The 21,318-nt window shown below is 31.5% G+C and overlaps 2 protein-coding genes across 4 annotated transcripts in view; both read right to left on the minus strand.

Moving 5' to 3' along the window:
- The window catches only part of LOC129223366 (transforming growth factor-beta-induced protein ig-h3-like), a gene marked incomplete in the record, with an annotated part of 615,676 nt that overhangs the window by 368,002 nt on the left and 226,356 nt on the right, over positions 1 to 21,318 (minus strand).
- LOC129223368 (influenza virus NS1A-binding protein homolog B-like) overlaps positions 1 to 21,318 on the minus strand; it is an 85,139-nt gene that overhangs the window by 13,294 nt on the left and 50,527 nt on the right. For all 3 annotated transcript variants that reach the window (XM_054857946.1, XM_054857945.1, XM_054857944.1), the window contains exons 2-9: positions 17,990 to 18,191; positions 16,034 to 16,206; positions 14,887 to 15,011; positions 9,030 to 9,103; positions 7,360 to 7,542; positions 5,477 to 5,756; positions 4,041 to 4,247; positions 3,245 to 3,490 (exon numbers count right to left, since the gene is read on the minus strand). In XM_054857946.1, coding sequence (XP_054713921.1) covers positions 3,245 to 3,490; positions 4,041 to 4,247; positions 5,477 to 5,756; positions 7,360 to 7,542; positions 9,030 to 9,103; positions 14,887 to 15,011; positions 16,034 to 16,206; positions 17,990 to 18,163 — 1,462 coding nt within the window. In that variant the 5' untranslated portion in view covers positions 18,164 to 18,191. The remainder of the gene's footprint in view (positions 1 to 3,244; positions 3,491 to 4,040; positions 4,248 to 5,476; positions 5,757 to 7,359; positions 7,543 to 9,029; positions 9,104 to 14,886; positions 15,012 to 16,033; positions 16,207 to 17,989; positions 18,192 to 21,318) is intronic.

Raw genomic sequence — 21,318 nt, forward strand, 5'->3', positions numbered from 1 at the left:
TTTATAGAAAGCTGCCTAAATGCGTCCACATAACTTTAAAAAAAATATTAAAGACCACATTGCTTAAGTCAATAGTCAAAACCTATTTTTATAATTTTTTTTTTTTTTTTTTACTTTAACTAAAACCAGCACAATAGAAACTTGATTATTTGGCAAATGTTTAACAATGTGTCACTAAACCCAAATGTTCCAAGAGACCCTGGTTGGAAAATGCTGCGATAGGTTTCTGGAAATCCTGCCATTTAAAAAGCATGGTTTTGATTTGGTACCCTGTGACACATGTCTGTGAATAAAGCAGGGGGGGGGGGGGCATTAAGTAAAAAATTGTGCATTGTAAATTGAAAATATTAGTAAATTTCAGGTACATACAGTGAGATTTTTGACAAATGTTTTGAAAATTAAAAACAGTTATCGCCATATTACAAAAAATAACAAAGTTCGTTACATACCTAAATGCTATCTTTAGAGAGAAAAAACTATACTGTTTAGTTTCAAGGTTAAACATAATTGCATACCTGTTTCTTAAGATACAATATTATGTAATAAATACTTTAAAGATGCATTAATCACAGATACAGAACAATTCTTTCATTAATTATAAGGGACAATAGAAAAAAAGTCATTAAAATATTTAGCCACACCTGTATAGTATATTTCAAATACCAAAGTGAAACATTCCTTCCAATATAAAGAAACATGATTTATTTAATTACATTAAGATATAAAACTTGGAAAAATTGCTTCAATAAATTTATGAGTTTGTACATAGAAAGGAAAACTAACGATTTTAAAATACATTTTTTTTAAAGAGATAAAAGCTTGTCTTTCATGTGTGTTTTTATGTTTTGTCTATTAATGTTATACCTACTTACTTTAAATATTTCCTTTTTTTAAGCATAATAAAAAATAGTGGTTTCTTCTTTGTGATTCATTTTTTTTCTTTTCAGTTACAGTGAAAGCCAATTGATAAATTTTGAGCCTAAATGCTCAAACAAAATAATGAAATGCAATGTTGTTTATAGATCCAACATATGAGATTTGGCTTAAAAATCGACTAAAAGGAATATCTAATAAAATAAAACCAATTATGAGAAACATGACAGTGTAAACAAAAATGCAAGAAAAATAATCTTACTATACATATTTGTTTCAACTTGGGAATGTCAAAAATTCTAAAACTTCATGGGGAAAATGCTAAAAAAATATACATATAACTCTGACCCAGAAAATAAATCACATAAAAAGGAAAAGATATACTCTGAAGACAGAAAGCAGGAACGAAAATTTTAAAGAAGTCTACAAAACCACTCTTTTCTACAACTTTAAACTCATTTAAACAAAGCAATCCCTAAACTTCAGAGTATTTAAAAAGTAAATAAACAGCATTATATTATGTATGTTATGATCTAGTCATAATTAATGACTAGTGATTTTTGTTCTTCACTAGACTTTGTTGATTGTAGTCAAACTTAATAGAATCTATTTCACTAAATACAAATGGAAGGGGGGGGGGGTAGGAGGAACCTTGAACCTTAGCGAATATATTTATTAAAGGGTTCATACATGTAACTTTTTTTTAAAAAAAAGTTGTTTTTAAAAGGTTGAGGTCAAGATAGGGCCTACTTTGATGTCCTGATTTGTTATTAAGATTGTATTTATGGATTTTACTCTTTTAGGCACCTTGCAGAGCTTGAGTAAAATGAGTAAAATTACGACAACATGTATACTAATACAAATAAAAACAATTAAAAGTTTTAAAACTCGGCAGAGCTTGTTTTAATAGTTATAATTGCAAGAAAAGATTAAAAGCAGACTTTTAGACTTGTTTCTTTCTACTTCTGAGATACAGAATAATTTATTTAAAAAATGCTTTTTCCAAAATACAACGGAAAATTACAAAAGTGCAGTTAATTATTAACGTATGTATTGCATAATTATGAGAGAAAAGAAAATCTTGCATTAAAAGAATATTAAGAAATTTTACCATGCTATGAAACTGCTATAACTATGTAAAAAACTAAATTGGGAAACATGTCCAAAATTTAATCATGCATTAAACTTTTTTCCTAAAAAGCAGTAAATACCTCTTCGAGAAAATTATACAGTCGACGCCCTTTAGAAGGATCTTGCATTACTGAGACCTTGCTGTCATAGCGACCTACGCAAGAAGTCCTGTTTGCTATTCCATAAATGCAATGTTATTCTAAAGTTCATTAAAACGTCTAAACTGAATAGCTGGTTCCAATATAACGTCCAAAATTAAGTTTCAAATGTCTTATAATCCTCAAGACTATCAATTCAAAAACTAAAATGAGACAATTTTATGTTTCTAAAGTAGGGATACCCCCCCCCCCCAAGAGCAAGGGTGCACCCCCCCCCCAACGGCACAGTTTGCACCATGACCCCCCCCCCCCCCAGTGGGCACTCGTCTAAAAGTAAAATACTTCCATTGAAATGGTTTGTTTGATGATGAAAGCCCAAAAGACTCAACTAGAATCATACACAAACAATAGACAGCATTTTTTTTTTTTTATAACAGTCCTAAAAGCAGAAAGTTTTTTGTTCCCTGAAAAAGAGGAGAGACTAAAACTCAAAGGTGGGGAAAAAAAAAACAATCTGAAACAAGTTAGAATCAAACAATGATCTCTAAATTTAAAATAACTGATTGCGGTTTGTAATTCTCAGGGTATTTTGTCATAAAATGTATTATTTGAGTTGCTTTAATTCATATGTAGCATTTATTATTTCATATTCCTAATTAATCATTATTTTATAACTTTACTTTCTTTTTGAATGATACGTAACGTGTAAAGTTATCCCTGTATTTTTTACTATGAGTAAAAAACTAATATCTTTCATATTTGCATTATAGCAACCGATTTTGTTTGGACTTCGGAGGTTGCTCAAATGAACATAGACTGTAAAAACAATAACATTTAAAGGACCATTTAATTCTGTGAGAAAATCATGCAAAATTCTTAATGTTTTGTTATGCTTAAGTTAGAAATTTATGCAATAGTCTACTTAAATGCACTTTCACTGGTTAGTATGATGAACATCAAAAAATACAGTGAAATTTCATTATACATTAATGACTACATAAGACAAAATGCATTAGCAAAACAACATGAAAAATGTTAAAGATTTATCAAACTGGAAGAGGTGAGAACATCAGCACGATAATAAATGGCAAAACGCAAACAAAATCTTAAGACTATCGAATCAAAAAATGAATAAAACCTACCAGCATGAGATCTCACAACAGGGAGATTGGGAAGTTGCTTCCAAGAACTGGTCTCAGGATCCCAGTATTCTGCAGAGCTTAAATCTTTCTGTCCATCACAGCCACCAACAGCATAGACTTTGTTATTCACAACAGCAGCATTGAATCTTCCTCGTGGGACTTTCATTGGCTGCATTGTGGTCCACTTGTTGGTAGACATGTCATAAGCTTCAACTGTTTTCAAGCATTCTCCTCTGTCATATCCACCTTAAAAGATAAAGTACATGTCAGAATGGAAGTACTCCCTCAACAGGAGAGGGGGAGACTTACAAACACATATTTCCCCCATCTTAAAACCTTACTTTCAAATTTTTATCTTCAAATATTTCATTATTTTTTAAAGCGGCATTTTTGCAATACATTGAGCATTCCTTGAAGCCTAGTCAAATGAAATACTAAACCTAAAAAATTTAAGACAAATCAACCTGTTTATACTGAACAAATTTTACAGGAAATGTAGATATAACTCACCATTTATGGAATTATGTATTAATTGCATAAAAATTAATTTTTATGATTTTTTACTTAAGCACTTAATTTTAGCTTTACAAAGCATAATGGCATGAAATACAGCATATGAAATAACTTTTTCAAGATTATGCATTTCAATTACAATATGAAGAACTATTTATTAAAAAGCCAGCACTGGTTTTCATTTTATAGCATATTTTTTTCAAATTGCATCGCTATTTATTTAAATCAATGCCAATTTCTTTCCATTGAAAATATATGACATCAGTAAATTTGACCAACTTACCACAAACCAGCAATTTTCCCTCCAGTTCAGCTGTTCCAACTGCACACCGCGCAGAACTCATAGGAGGAACGATCGAATAACTACTGATTTTCTCAACAGATGCATTTCTTGAAGATAAAGGACTATGATTCGGAGAGTGAACTCTTTGAACAATTGATAAAACAGTCAACTTCCCGTAAACAGAAACTAGACCTAACATGCTGTTTTCTGTGGGGGGAAAAGAATAATCACTTGTAAATTTCATTTCGAAAATAAAAGGATAATGCTAGTGGTATTAGAGCCAGCTAACAATTAAAACAATTTGATGTGCAAAGTAGACACTAATAGTGAAAATTTAATGGTCCAGAAAGAACATGGTTTTAGAAAGAACATTGGTCATGATTTTAGTAACTCAGAAAATAAAATCACACAAAAGTTTTTAAAACAAACATAAATACACTCAGACATATTTGAGCTGTATTTCATTTTTTTAATTGGAAAAAAAAATAATTTTATGAAAACCTAAACACAAACTATATTTGCATTTATTTTTTGAACTTTTTGAAAAACTGAAAATTAAATCTATCTATGTGTGTTGCTTTGTCATAAGCTTAATCTTTATAATCAATCTCCGTCAAAAAAAATATATGAATCTTCAAAAAAAAAAAAAGATTTCTATAAATTTCACATTTTTTATTTTATGTTATCTTCAAATGAAACCTGCTTTTCATTTCTCCCTTAAGCACAACAATTGAAAGGGGGCTAACAGATACAAATTTTGATCAAGCAAATTTATCTTTTACAAAGTCACTTGATTTAAACTTTACCATACCAATCTCTACAGCTAAGTCAGTAAATTCAAAATATTACTGAACTAAAGCTGAAATAGAAGCAAAGCTGCTTTTGAGTACAATCACTAGCACAGCTAGAATTTACCTTCTGGAGGCAAGAATTGGTTCTAATAATCCTTACACATAATACTGCTATATTTGAATTGGCAATGTGTTTATGTAAACCAAAGGACAAGGGAAGGAAGGGGGGATGGTTCTCAACCCTGGGATAAGACAAACCTTACTTTTTACTAAAGTGCTTTAAATAAAAAATTCATATTTGATTTTTAGAGTTGTAGGAGTTGGTGAATTTTAATTTTGTAATGATCTACATGACATCTAAGTGCCAAAGTAGAAATATTTGGTAGATCAAAATTTCCTAAATAAAAGTTGTGGTTTAGCAAGGTTTTTCCTTTTAATTGAAAATGGCCTCTTTTTTTCATTTGTGGAACATTTTAAAATTTCTTTTTTCTGCCACAAAGTTTTATTGAGCTTTTAACTTTAGATATTCCTTGTGATGCTTTTTTATAAACAAAAAGGCTGTCTAAAAAAACACCTTTAAAATATGACTTGATAAACCTGAGAGGAAAATTAACAATGAAGCTAATTATTTTAAATAGTTCATACCTCCATTTCCAGTAATTACGATGACCCTCCAGTCTTTATCCTCATCATCTGAAAGTGATGATAGAGAAGAATTGGAATCCGATTTTGTGTATAAGAACTGGCGAGGTTTAGCTGGTGTCTGAGAAGATTTTTTGCGTCCTGTTTTTCCACTCCCTGGAACAGATACTTTTCTTGAAAGTTTTTTATAATCTTGAATAACTTCAGAATCTTGCAGATCCCCATTTTCAATATCACTGCAGTCATGTAAAGTGCGATCTGGATTTAAATATAACATATGGACCTAAAACAAATTGAATTTTCAGTTTTATGCAAGAAAAGTCAGAATTGAAGTCAGAATATGAAGAAAGCAGTAGCAAAAGCAAGAATAAAGATGACAATTTAGTTTAGTACTAAAATATTAAACATGAAAACATTTTTGAAAAATAATTTGTAAAAAAACATGGTTAAACTAATTTTCCCCATTATAAATATTAAAGCTATAATGCACTATCTTTCATTGAACTGAATGACAAAGTGCTTGAAGAAAGCATGAAGAGCCATACAAAACAACTTTGCAACTTTGATTAACCTGTTTCATTCCAATTTATTTATTTTTCTTAAATTTGAAAAGAATTATTTTTAAAGATTAATTAAAACCTTTAGCTGTCCTTCAAAAAGGAAAGTAGGATAAAATGGGATAAGTAATTTGTCGAGTTAAAACATGTATCATAATATGACATTCCATGCATTTATAAGAATGTTGAAAGGACAACCAGAAGCTTGCTACATCCCTCATCTTGTTACAAAGTAATGAAAAATTCCTCATAAAACATGAAAACAGGTGTATTACAGAGAAACAATCTTAGTCCTTCATAAATCATACAAGACAGATTTGCAATTGGCTGATCTTTGCTCTAGCGAGGGCATCAGATTGGCTTATTGTCTTCTGCTCAGCACCTTGTAAATTGCATTTTGTAACGAAGAAGGAGTCTGTACATCCTGTATATGTTACAAAAGCAGAGACCATTCACTCATTTGGATTGTTGCACATAGAGCTCATGGAATTTTTACAAGGTAAGCCCAAATATTTCAATGAGCCTGGGATTATGAAACTTCCCTTCTTGTGACAAATTGTTATGAAAGAAAATGATATATTAATAGAATGTTAATTAATTAGAGCTTGTTAAATACTGTTTGACGGTGGATTGTATGTAATTTGGCAATCTGCCAAGTAAAGACTATTCCATCTGAATTAATCTAGCAGGGGAGAAGGGAAAATAACGATGGGATTTTGATGCACGCTTTTTATAATGTAACTAGTGCTTATTCATTTACTACATTATCTAAAATAAAATAAGGGAAAACAAAAATAGTTACCATGGAAACAACAAAAAGAAAAGAAAATATTTTCATTTCGTTCAGGAACGTAAAAGCAAAATGGTAAGCTCAAAACTTTGTTGTGAATAAATAACTCATTAATTTTTGCCGTGAGAATATAGATCGTATATGCTTTAGATTTAAAAAATGTTGCTGTGAGCAAATTTTCATTTTTACAAAACTAAGGCTAAATAATAAAAAGGCAAAAGTGCAGATCTGTAGCAAATCAAGTAACACCACTATAAACTAATAGATACATCCATTTCTGCCTATAAACCGGATATTAGCCTTTCCATGTAATCGATGGTCAGACAGTATATCATTTAACAAGCTCTATCATTATCCACTATTAAACTAATTAACAATAACGAGTTTTCTTCAGAACATCATAGTTTACAAAATTAGGATTTTTAACTTGAAACAAGATGATTTCTAACAATCCCAAAAAATGATTCAAATGCTCCATACATTATTAAATTAAACCAAGTATGACAAACATTTAATTCTATGATAAAAGAAATAAAAACCTTTTGAGTCAGTTCCTCTAGTTTAACACCTTGGTCTTCTGTTATAGTCTTAACCCAGTCCAAAACCATGTCACACAGATGCTTCATGTTTGTGGCGTTCTTTTCCTCATGGCTGTTTTGCAACAACTCAACAGGAATAGTAGGCAAAGCAAGCAGCTCTTTGGATTTTGCAACTTGAACAATCTGAGAAAATTTGAAAAGTATTACTCCAGATACTAAACTTATGCTCTCATGTTGAGTAGCAAGGAACAATTTACAATCTCAGGTACTTCTCAAAAATGTCAAATAAGTAATATTATAACATTGTAGGTATGGGCAGAGACCGATAAAATTGATAAAATTTAGAAGCCAGGAAAAATTTTAAGCACCAATTACTTCTCACAGTTTATAGGAAAGTGCCGAGTAACAAGGAGTATGAAACATTCTTGTTCTGAAAAAACAAGTCAACAAGGTGAAAAGTTGGCGCAGGAAATAAGCTGTATTGCATCACAGTTTGCGATTCAAAACATGTGAAAGACGACACACTATCATAAATTGCATTGAAATTTTGTGATTCAAAAACAAAAACGGAATATTTTTGAAATGTGAATGACAAAACTACTTGTTGATGCAGTGTACTGACGCATCATACTCTATGATTTTAGATGACTATTAATAAACATAGTGCAAATGTTTTCAATATTTTAATGGTATTATCTTAATTTTTTGAAATTTTCACTCCCTAAATATTCCTGTATTTGTAAAACCACCCATTTGCACCAGTTCTTTTATTTTGTAAAAGATAAGTGATAAAAGTTTGTACCTGAAGTGATTGGTGAAAATGTTTTAAATGCACACAGTAAATAGTACAGTTTTTATAATTTGTTTTCTTGATGAAAATGTAATTTAACTCCTCAATTTTATAGAACTGCTCTTCAAAACCAAAAACTTATTTCTCACAATGCAAGATTTCACGCACCAGACCCTGTGTATGGGATCATGATGGCTGGGATCTGTGTATGGATCCCAGCCATCAACTGAGCAAAGCAATTTTATCAATTTTTGATGTTGAAAGAAACTTACATTTTCAGGCTCACTCACAATTTTCATAAACAATGTAGTTTTAGTACAAATGCTGAAATTTAGCATCATAACAATGATTATGAAACTTTTTTTTTTCTTTTAAAGTACGAATGCAAAGTATAATTAAACATGTTTCATGGTAAAGGCTTCACTACTAACAGATAATATATGCATTACAGTCACAGTCTAATTTAATATTGAAATTCCTCTTATTATAGTGAGCTAAAAACAATGGTTATAAGAGCAAATCTAAAAACGGAAAAAGAACTGTATTACAAAGTAATACACACACTGAATTATAATTAGTCAGTTAACACAATAGAAAAGAAAATGGAAATATTGGGAAACCATAAAACTATTAGCGCTCATACAATAGAACACTACTTTTGAAAAATGTTTAGTTGCACATATGTGGATGCAGGTCGCTATTTTTAATTTTTTCAGGGGGAGGGGGTGGGGACAAAAACTATATTCAATGCAAATTTGATATTATATAATATATGTTAATTTTGAAGGTGTTTCAAAAGCATCGACCAAAATGTTTACAAGCATATACTTTGCATTATTTATTAATTAAATTATAACTTAATATTTAATTATGAACTTACATTTTGACGAACATAGTTATCCACTTTCAGAAGAAGTTCTGGGTTTGAAGCAATGCCAGGAAGTGACCTTAAACCTGAAGAAAAAAAATAGTAGTTAATAAAAAAGAATGACAAGTATTTTCATTCCTTGGAGGCCACCAATTAATAAAAAAAGAATAGATATACAATCTGCATTCATATGAAGTTTTTGCAATAAAAGCAATTGCTACATTGAGACAATGCTATAACCTATATGTACAACTTAATGCATGTTTTTCATTTATATTTAATAATATTGGATTAGCTTTAACAAATTAAGCTGTGTTTTAAATCGGGATCAAGAAAGTAACAAAATAAATAATTGCACTCTTAAAGATATTATCATAGTTATATTTTACATTTACTATCCTCTAGAAACTTTAAAGCATCAGAGATTTTCAAATATTTGTTAGGGGCCTGGGAGAGGAGGGCTAAAGTGTTTGGAGGTTCTTTAAACTAGGGAGGCTTTCAAATCTCAGGACAGTTGACATTTGTGACAAGTATGCTCCATTGAAAACTCAATTGCAGGTGCAGGTTGGGACATACAACGAATTTGCGATAACTCGAATATAAGATGACCGACAAAAAAAGTTTGACTTATCACTAGTTTCGGTTTTCGACATTTTAATGTTAAAAACCATCGAATATTTTAATTAATATGTACATATAAGAGACAAAATTACAGAACTTAAAAGTTTTTAAGCACACTATGTGCAGTTTAATTGAAAATATTGAGAAAAAAAATCAAAAGCATGGTTTTAATTTTAATACTGCTTGGAACCACTTGAATAGAGCTGATTCTACTTCAGGAAAAGTTCACATCTTCATTCGCTTCAAATTTGGATTCATGGATTCCACAGCTTTAGAAGTTTCTCTTTTAATATTGTTGAGAGTATATGCTTAGGCATCTTTAGTAGAAAAAAAATTCACTCTGTCTCTCAAGAACATATCAGCAAATGATCAAACTAAAGAATGAAAAGGAATGCATCTTAACTTAGGTCAGCCTTTGAATAAATGTACAATCAGCTGACTTGACAACTTGACTACTTAAAAGCAAATTTGTAATCCAGTAACATGTCAAAGTGTAAACAGTACAGTATAACAAAAGAAAACAAGCTAACTCATTTCCCCACATGTAACTCCTTTATTGCACATTGGCTCAACAGGTGTTCTTGCTTTAGAGGTCTTATGTGCAGAAATTGCTAGTGAAGGTGAATTAATTTTTCCCTCGTAGTCACTTGTTTCTTTCTTTTTTTTTCCCTTCCTTCGAAATAAATTTCAAGTCATCTTTGAAACATCTGAGTTAAAGGAAGTTAACTTCAAGATATTGAGAATAATTAGCATGGAATTAAAGACAAAGGGGTCGGGACTCAATAAAAACTTCGACTTATGGTAATATTCGAGTTATCAGACTTTGAGTTATCGCGAATTGACTGTATTTTGCAACTGAAATGAACGATTGCCTTTATACCATTTTCTTCAAATATTTAAAGAAAAAAATTCAATATTTACCCACACATTTACCAACTTTCTGAAGTCACAGAAAAAAAATAACCGCTAGTTTCAAGGGCACACATAAAGGGGGGCAAGTGGGCGCTCAAGCACCCCCCCTTAGAAATGAGAACTTCCTTGCTTTTAGTGCTTTTTTTTCTTTGCAAAAATGTATGAAATTTCTTTTACAGCCATTAATGAATAAATAATTAAAAATATCAAATTTTAATGTCTCTAATCTGTACTGAAATCGGTTTCCATGGGGAAAATTTTTGAGCCCCCCTTTAAATTTTGCATATGGGCGCCCTTGGCTAGTTTTACAGGTTCTGTGGCCACCATATTTACTATCAAATGCTTAGGGTCTAAAGTAATTCCACTAAGTAAAAGCTAATACATGCCGGGACCACCGTGACAAAAATGCGCACTTTCTTCGGTCCTTCCGGGCCTGGAACAACTGAGAAAAACCTAGGTGGTGCTACAATCTAAGCGATTGAGATTCAAATCAACAATCCAATGTTTTTGTTTTACGTTTTCAAACGACCGTTACTGTATATGAAAATGTTTGACCTTTCACCTTTCTGTAAGCAATGAATTGATGATTAACTGAAATAAAGGTAAGTGATCTGAAATGTTACTTCAAATGATTTAGTAACCTTTATTAAGGTTATGTTTTAATGTTTGCGTAAGACAGTTGTTTCACACTTCTTACAGGTTGAATTTGTTGTTAGTTTTTTAAAGAATCCTTCCGATCTTTAAAATTCAGCTTTGCACTTGCATTAAAGATTAATAAAAACGTTCAGATTAGCATTGTTTTTATTAAGTTAAAAAAATCTGTGCAACGATTTAAAAGGAAAGTTAAGAATTCGATCGCTGAATCTCAGACAGCATATTGCAAGTTATATAGTGTCTTCAATTTACAATCTAGTGCTATACCTATAACATCAAATATTTTTCAGTTTTACATGAATAACTTTAATGTTAATTACTTTCTAAAATGCCATCTTTCTAGAATGGATAAACAGTATAAAATAGTGATATAAGAGTATAAAATAGTGATATAAGAGTATAAAATACAGTGAATAAAAGTAATTTCCTAAGTTTAAAATATTGAAGTGTGCCAAATAATGCCTCGTTGACTGGTAAGGAAATCCTTCATTTTTGAATACAGTAGAAAATTTTATTCGTATAAGCAGAGTATTTGTTTATCGTTACCCGATTGGGCGGTGCTGACTATATGTGTGTGAAGTACTGAAAAATTTAATCCAAGTGTTTACCTTTTCTGCTGCATATTATATATGAATGATCAGCAGTTAATGTTATGTTATAATGAATTGACTTCATAATACTTGTTTACTATAGGCAGTCACGAAGCCAGAAAAATTTTTTGGGAGGGGTTTTCAAAATCGAAAATTGTTGCTGTCTTACGCATTCATTTGTAATGTGAAAATATTCAATATATTTAATTAAAAGTTTCTATGCATTATTAATTACTCATTTATAACATACACTTAAAAATAATTAATTAGTGTTAATATAACTATGACATTAAAATGAAGAAAGTGGGAAGAAGTACAGTATTAGTTTTTTTTTAATCTTACGTTTTCTTCTTTTTTTTCATTTTGCTTTGTTCGCGAGATCATTTGAAACCTCCTTTTCAAATGCATCAACTTTTTAATGAATGTCAAATACTAGCTAATATTGGTTTCGATCTTTTGATTGCAATGTAATACAAAATCCAAATATCAACTGAATATTCGGTGCATCTGCAATTGAAGTCAAATTAAAAGCCTAATTTTTCATTCGTAAAGCTGAACATTTCAGTAATGTTTGATTAAAAGCCGCAATTTGTGTTTTGGCATTTTTTGTTGGTTTTACAGATGTCTTCATGCCCTATTGAAATCTCATTACAACTAAATATCCATTTCAATGAAATAAATGGGCAAGTCCCATTTTAGTTTACTACTTTGCTGTAAATCCATTACAGCAAAATTCACATCACATCAAACAAAATTTGAGGTCCCTTGAAAATTAATTGCAATCATTTGAAAGCATTCCGACTAATGTCAGCACGACAAGTTATTTATGATTAAGTGCCTACTTCATGGGTAAACACATTTTAAGAAAATTTAATTTGCTCTTTCAATGAAAAGAAACTTGCAATCGAGTATAGATTGTCAGCGGACGAAGCAAAACATTCGATCGCTTAACGTGACTCACTCAACTGTGTTCCGGGCCCGGGTAGAAAGAACGCGCGGCAACGAACGGAGCGCGCGCTTTGTCACGGTGGCCCCGTACATGCATTTTAAATCCCAGAATAATTAATAGAACTGAAAATGGTCAAAATAAAAAAAGAAACATATAGGTGGATTTAGGACCAAGTTCTTAGGGGGGGGGGGGGGAGGGCAGGTTTTTTTGTTGTTGTTGTGATTAAGATATGGCCTAAAGCTATTTCAGGCTTTGGGTCTCTTTTGTAGTAGGGACAACTTTTCTGTCGGTGGCAAAAAAAAAGGTCATTTTATAAACCCCCCGCAACCTCTATGTTTTTTTTTCCTGTAATACAAAAGGTCATGCCCTTACTTTTTTTGTGTTGTTTTTTATTAATGTGCTGCCTGCTGTTCTTTTGAATTGAACATAAGACTGAAAATGGTATCCCTTTTAAGAGGGGTATAGAATATCATAAACTTTAGGGGGTCCGGGGGTTTCTCCCTGGTAAGAATTTTTGTAAAATCAACATAAAATTCTGCATTGTGAAGCCTTATAAGGGGTAATTGGAACTACAAAAATCTCAGGGAGGGGAATAGGCAAACATACTTCTTCGCAAATTATAATACTCATAAAAAATTGTTTTTGGGTCGACAAATCAATGACAGCAGTAGTCTTCAGAGAGAAAAAACAAGGGAGAACAGATGATTATGCATTGTTATTTGCTTACATTGGCTGGCGTTTCAAATCAATTAGTCAACGAATGAAACGCAAAATGATCAGTAATAAAAATGCTTTGAAATGGGGGATGGAGAGGGGGGCTCAGCAGACTGGAGGTGTATGGCATTAAACCCAAAACAGAAGTCCTAAAACAGACCAGTAGCCGAAGCAAAGATCAACAGGCATTTAATGGGAATATCATAAATCTCCCAAGGTTCAAGTAATTGACGGCCAAGGTGTTTAAAATGCTTTAAACGAAATTGTGTACAGATTTTGAAAATAGGTCATAAGAGAGTAACATGCTGCCCATTTGCACAGTTCATAATTTATACACTTGATAAGAAATAAAATTGAAGTACACTTCGCTTAAGAATTTCAAAGACTGATCAAATTCTTTTCAAGGACCTGAAAACAATTGCCCTTTTCAGTCTCTGAAATTTAGTACTAGATTGTGGTTTTATAGCATTGTTCTAACTTTGTAAGAGCAATTGTTTCAGTTTAAAAGAAAGAAAAAACACTTTAGATTTCCAATTACACCAACTTTTTTTCCACTACATCAAGTAGTGCAGAAAAGGAATAGAAGTAGTGTAATTTTTTTTCTGGATCAACTGATTAACAATACGTAGTAGAAGTAAGTAAAAACAAGCATAATTCCCAAATACAGCATTCAGGATTTAATAAACAGCAAGTTCTGAAACATGTGAGACACATTAAATTATCTCAAGTAATATGTTACAGAAACGTGAGGACCATGCTTTTTACATTTTTCCTGCAGGATATGGCAAAGAGCTGAATTTGACACATTTCGGCATTTTTCTCCCTACCATTTGTTATAAATTTAAAAAGTTATGATTTGTATCCACAGTTGTATTAATTTTCAAGGTTTTCAAGAACTTTAAAATGAAATTTATTTTTTCAAGAACTTTTCTTTTTTTCTTTGGAACAAATCATGAAATTTTCGGGAGTTGAGGGCCTTCAACAAAGTGGGTGCTCTAAACTATAGCTTGTATTGCAGCTGAAAGCATAGATCGATCAGCGGATATTTTCACTTATATACTTACCCTAATTGTTTTCAGTTCAAAATAGCTACTTTTAAAATATTTTCAGCAACCCTGTGGCTGTTTTACTACTTGTATTACAGTGTATTTTGACCCCCCCCCCCCCCCCATTAGAAAAGGACGTTCGCTATGCTTTTCATTTTCATTTCTAAACTAGTCAACAAAAAAAAATCCCGATTTTTGTCTTTTTAGATTTTGGGAGGTGTGTTGTTACTAAATATATAAAATCCTCCTAAGACTGGGGGAGAGGGCATTGCTCCCACCCCCTTTAATTGAGGAAACATTGGTGTAGAAAACACCAGCAGAGGAAAAAGTGAATGGAAAAGAAACACATAATTTATAGAAGGAAATCAAATTATATATCTTACTAATGCAGTTATCAGGAGTCATATTTTCAAGGAGATAGTTTCCACATTGTTTTGCAGCAGAGAACATGCGAAGCTTAGTAGCAGCAACATAAGTTGCCTTAACTAGCTTCGGGGGGACTTCAAGCCTGTAACAGAATATACCATTAACTGTAATCATAGATGTTCACTCAATAAAAACATTAATTGCCTTTTCACAACATCATACCCGCATCAGACTTAACTCGATTTTCAGTCTATTGGCTAATGAAGGCTTCATGTTTTAAGGCGTTGACTAATACACATATTTTTTCTTTTTTCAATAGTTAATATTGTAAATTCAGGTTTTTTTTCTACACTTTAACACGTTATCTTCTGTAAGGCAATAACCCTCTAATGTTGTTTATGTTTAATTGTATCACTGCAAAGCTTTTATGCATTGGTTTTGTCTACTTTATTACGTACATTAATGTTAAATTACCAAAATTTTTGTCAAGAGCAAATCAAAATTGTAACAGATAATAATGTATTTTTTCTGTATTTTTACGTATTTAAATAAATTTCCTCAGAGACCCACTTGCTCAGATTTATCTGAGAATTTAAAACAGATGAATCAAGCAATTGGTAGGTGCGGGTGATCTCTGAGGGTGTCAAGTGTCAAATATACCATTAACTTCTCTCATTGCAAATTAGAAACTTCAGATACATATCTTTACTAATAATAAAGCTGAATGTCTCTCTGTCCGGAGGATGTCTGGATGTCTGGATGTCTGTAGGATGTCTGTAGGATGTCTGTGACGCGCATAGCGCCTAAACCGTTCGGCCGATTTTCATGAAATTTGGCACGAAGTTAGTATGTAGCATGGGGGTGTGCACCTCGAAGCGATTTTTCGAAAATTCGATGCAATTCTTTTTTTATTCCAATTTTAAGAAAAAAAACTATCATAAATTACGAAATTATCATAACGTGTAACCGTAACATGGGCACAAGCCAATTGGCGAGATACGAAATTATCATAACGTCTAACCGTAACATGAGTACAAGCCAATTGACGAGAAAATTCACAATACATTATTTGTAAATACAGGCGAACCAAAAGACCTTTTAATTTTTCTATTACGGGCGAAGCCGTGCGGGTACCACTAGTTCAAAATAAATGAAACAACTTACTTTCCCAGGTAGGCATAATCAACTAAAATCTCAAAAGCATCAAAATCTATGCTTCCATTTAGCTTGTACTGATTCCCAGACCCAGCAGTGAACAGATCAAACAAATATGGGCTTGCACAAGCTAACACAGCTCTGTGGGCATGCACTTCCTTTACATCTTGAGATGCACCAACCTAAAAAATTGTAACAAAGTTAATGCACTTGAGAACAACTCATTAAAATCTACCTCTTGTAGAAATATTTTAAGAGATGAACCAAGCTTTGAAAACATTAAATGTTAGAAGTACAATGCAGAACATTTGAATATGATAATTAAAAAAAATGAAATTAATAAAATACACATTCATCATATGACTTAATATCAATGGGAATGGCTACTTTATTTTTTTAAGAAACATATAAAAGAACAATAAATATTTGATATGGTCTTGAATTTATGGGGTTATTTCCTCCAGCTAGACAGCTTTATACAGTTTTTTTTCCTTTATAATTTTATTTTTAATTGTATTTAATTATTAAGAGCGCAACAGTTAATTTGATTCTTGATTACCATAACGTGGAAACATAGTAGAAACATGTGGCATCATTGCATCATTTGTGACATCATCAAGATCATGCCTTGTTTGAAAAATCGGACATTTAAAAAATTTTAAAAAAACCTGTTGAGAAAATGAAAATATTTTCTGGGTCCATGTGTTTTTTTTTTTTTGCTCATTCTATCCATTTCAATTACTAAAAGTAGTACTTTTGCCTGAAGGAAATCACCCCATTCTATCATTATCAATGAAAACAGTAGAACTTACGCCTTTTAATGACAGACCCAATGTTTAGATGCAAAATATGTCAACAAGTAGGCAAACATTTTTATGCAAAGAGAGAGGAATGTGCCAGAGACAAATTAACAAAAGATGAACAAAAAACCACTTGAACTTAAGACTTCATCTCAAACAAACACGTAAAATTTCTGCCATTACAATATTATTTTCGCGAACCCCCTTTGTACCTCTCAAACCACCAGTTGGGAACTGCTGCTCTAAACTGTTGTTTTTTATTTACAGTAGGTGCCGCTTACTGTGACCACTTTGGGACAAATACAATTTGATAACAATAACCAACTGATAACAAAAACCGAAAAGAATCCAAGAACACAAAATAATGATTTTTTTCCAATTAAGGTGCAATTATTTTGGCAACCTCAAATTAAAATCACAATATCTCAACTGAATGCAGTTTGAAATTATAAATTATTAAATTAACAGAATGGAAATATCTGAATTATAAAAAGTAAAAGCTAAACTATGCAGTTTTTAATCACATAGTAATAGGTGAAGTAAAATATGACCGTTTTCCCTGACATTCGTAAACCGGTTTCAAAGCACATTCAGCTTTTCTATCTTTTCCAGCATGGCTTTGCTTGTTGGTTAAATTTTAATTTAACTTCGCTTTGTTTTCAATCTTGACATAATTCTTTAACTGCTTACAAAATAATGGCAACAATGGAGGTCCTATATCAATGCCTGGAACATGTCCAGTAAGTGAATTTTTTTAGTTGCAAAAGAAAGTTTTCTTAGAGGGAGTCTGTGGTCACTAGGGGCAAACTTTCTGTAGCTTCATTCCCAGAAAAACTTTGAACTGCTATTGAAAACCACAAAATGCTACACAGAAAGTTAGTCTGGTCAGGGTTTGCCTATGTATTTTTGTTAATTGAGGAACAAAAACGGGGAAAATATTGAAAGCTAATGAAAAAGTGATATAATAAATGAAGACGCTGATTACAATATCCGACTTTTTTAACGTGTGTTGACATACAAGTGTTCCGGGACTTCGTGATTCTGATAACAATAAGCGACTGATAACATAACCCTGATCACATTAAGTGGCGCCTACTGTATTTTTAAGATGCTGTTTTTCCTAAGCATTAAATACAAAAAAAAAATCAAACAAAATATAAAATACCTGTAGTATGACGTCACAGAACTGCCTATTTTTTCGAAGTTTATTCAAGTTCTCAAATATTTTCTCTCTGTAACTGACATCCTCAAAAATACAGACATTCAATGGTTTTGCTTCTTTTTTCTTCTCCTTCACAGGCACTCCGTCCATTTCCTCTACCATCGGTGACTTACTCATCAGAATGCTTTCTACAGGCAAGCTATACCTAGAAAATTTTACAAAAAAAAAGTTTAAAAAAATGCAATTGAAAAGTTGATGAAATTAAATTTCCAAAAATCCCCATTCATGCAAATAATCAAGTTTTTATCTATTACTGGAATTTGACAGTGAAAATGCCTGAAAATATGAACATGCAGCAAAGGGGTGTATGTGCAAAGTTTAAAAATTTGGAGCAAGTTTTTAAAAAACATTTGGGCATGTCCATAAAACTAAGGACATCACAGTAAAAAAAAACTTCATTGTATCAGTAATTTTTTTCTTTCATACGAGGTAAAAAAGACAGTATTTTGAATAAAACTATGCGAAAAAAGTTATAAGCATCTTTTTTTGTAAGTTTTTCAGGCAAATTTTGTCAACACTATTCGGTGTCCATGTGTCCTTGAATTAGCGATTCTAAAAGTTAAATCTTTTTTTTCACTTAGGAAATTAATTGATATGTCAACAATCTTAATTTTTATTGAAATGTGATTTATTTAGGAAGAGATTAGATCAAAAAAGAAACTTTAAACTGTTATAATTGTCTTGTAGCAATTGTTTTTAAACTAGGGCTCATACTAATGTAGCATCCGTCGCAAAATTGTATAAAAATTTGCATTGCTTTAACAAAAACAAAACCAAGTTTATAAAAAGTCCTTATCTTTATTTATGGTGATATCTTTAATATTAATCCCTTAAATATTTAGAAATAGATGAATTTAATTATTTAAAACTTATTTAAAATATGCAACATCAGTCACATTTCTCTTTTCGTCGAAATTAAGAAATGAAGGAAAACATGAATATTACAAAAAGTAAGACAAAGTAGAAGCTAAAAACAGCGGATGATAAAAAAATAAATTAAATAATGTTTAAAAACCTAGTATAGTTAATTACCAAAGTTTGTTTAGAATAAAATTAAAAAGAGAAATAAGGTGAAGAAATAGAACAAATATAGAAGAAATTTAAAGTATTGACGTCCCAGGTTTAAACTAGCTGCTGCTTTGTGCCTCTTTAAAATAATGAAACCTTGGTAAAATCTGTTAGTCATTCAAAGCACTCTTTGTTATATCTTCACAAAAGAAAACTGCTGCTGTAAAAAATTTTCTGGCATGAAATTTGATAGATACAGCCATACCATGTTGAAAATACTGGTTCTCGTCCAATCTCTCCTAGTTCTTTATGTATTATATTTGAATAAAAGTGCTACATCATCAATACAGAAATATTTCTAAATGTAACAGCTTCATGCAAATTTCAGAACTATCACCATCTGACTTGCAATCATGTTATAAAGAGTAATATTTGTGTAATACTTTTTTTTTAATTAAGAAGCTGTATATTAGGTGTTTAGAACCAACTCATTTTTACAGTAAAGGAGGGACTCGCTTCCAGCAGAACATGTTCCAAAATTGTCGACTGCAACTGGAAAATGGGTTCTTGAAGAATATGACAAACAATTGTATCACAAGAAGTTAGATGCATTGAAATTGAAAACTATGAGTATTTAGAACTGTCAAGATTCAAGCAGTAAAACATTGGAAATAGTCTGTCAGTGTGGATGAAATTTATTATTCACATGAGAAAAGAATAAAATATTTAGCACTCTAGATGTAGTAAAGGGAAGAGGACTTTTTATTTTATAAAATACATTAAAATATAACTTTTAAAACTGCATAAGTGAACGTTTCTAGTGTTTTAAATATAATTTTACAATTTTAAAAGCTAATTTTATTTTCAAGGAGAAATAATTTATAAATTACAGCAATTTATTGTAAATGTAACATCAGTCACAAACTCTTCGTATCATCAGTCAAGGGTGTTAAATAATTTTTATACTTTTAGTTTTTAAATTACTTTAATAAAACAAAGCGTTTTCATCAAGTCTAAAATCTCCAGTTTAAGGGGAAGAAATCTAAATAAATTTTACGTTATTAGTTTGAAGAGAATTTCAAATGATATATAAGTCACTTTTCTCAATGTCTGTTCGGCATATTATCAGTCACCTTTTTTTATTCCTATAAATTTCATACAAAATTTTTTTCCTCAAGTCTGAAAACAAGTGTGGGGGCAGTGATGTACCATATCATGATATTTTAGAACAATTTCAGAAGAAACAAAATTTAATTTCAAGACAGTGCTGAATTTAAAAGTAAAAAAATAGAGTCAAATTGTAACGTCAGTCACCATCAGGACAGTAACCACGGGACAGGCTTCTAAGAGTGAAAGGGGGGGGAGATATTTTTTAGACATCTATTCATGATAAATCTGAAAAATTCAATCGCAACAAAGCATTAAACCTCGTAAAATGTTGCTTTTAAAAGTATAAAAATCATTTTCATTGCGATTGACGATGCATACGCACGGATTATATTTCCAATATAGTCAGTGAGAAAAGAAGCAACCATTCTGTCCTCATGGTATGCCGCCAAAACAAACAAACCAAATCAGAAGGAAAATAATTTTTGCATTTGCTGCCACATGATTTTCTTATTGATCATTGTTTCATTTTTTTGTTCACTTTATTTTTTTTTCTCTTAAAATACTGTCTCGTTCTGTAAAATAATGTTATCAGCAAGAATACGGGACTTTAGCCGTCCCGTATGGAAGTTCCCCGGGATGAGGGACAATTTTTCAAAATACGGGACTGTCCCTTGAAATCCGGGACGTCTGGCAACCCTGGTCACCATGGACAGACCCATTTCTGCACTTTAAAGAGATTCAAAGCAAAACACATAGCATGCAATTCCTCACATGTAATGTTTTAGTTCAGATCAACAGAAAACAACAACTAAACTAATTTACTGTTAATACAGCTTCATGAACTAAATCTCAGAGAAAATACTAGATTATTTGCACTAATATTTGTACTTTACAGCAGGGTCATCATTTCGAAATTTTCAGGGCGCGGGGGAGGGGTGATATTATATAGTATTTTTCATTTGATAGAAAAACAAAACACCATGACATTTCTACTCATATGTAAATAGGTTTATTTCTCAAAGCCAGAGGGGACAATTGCCCTCTCATGATCGCCCCCCTCCCCCCAAATGACGGACCTGTTTAAAATTGATATTCTTAATGATAAAATGAGTTCCCAAAAAACAGGTTGTTTAGTTAAAACCGGTGGTGCTTAA

The sequence above is a fragment of the Uloborus diversus genome, chromosome 5, assembly GCF_026930045.1.
Source record: "Uloborus diversus isolate 005 chromosome 5, Udiv.v.3.1, whole genome shotgun sequence".
NCBI lineage: Eukaryota > Metazoa > Arthropoda > Arachnida > Araneae > Uloboridae > Uloborus > Uloborus diversus.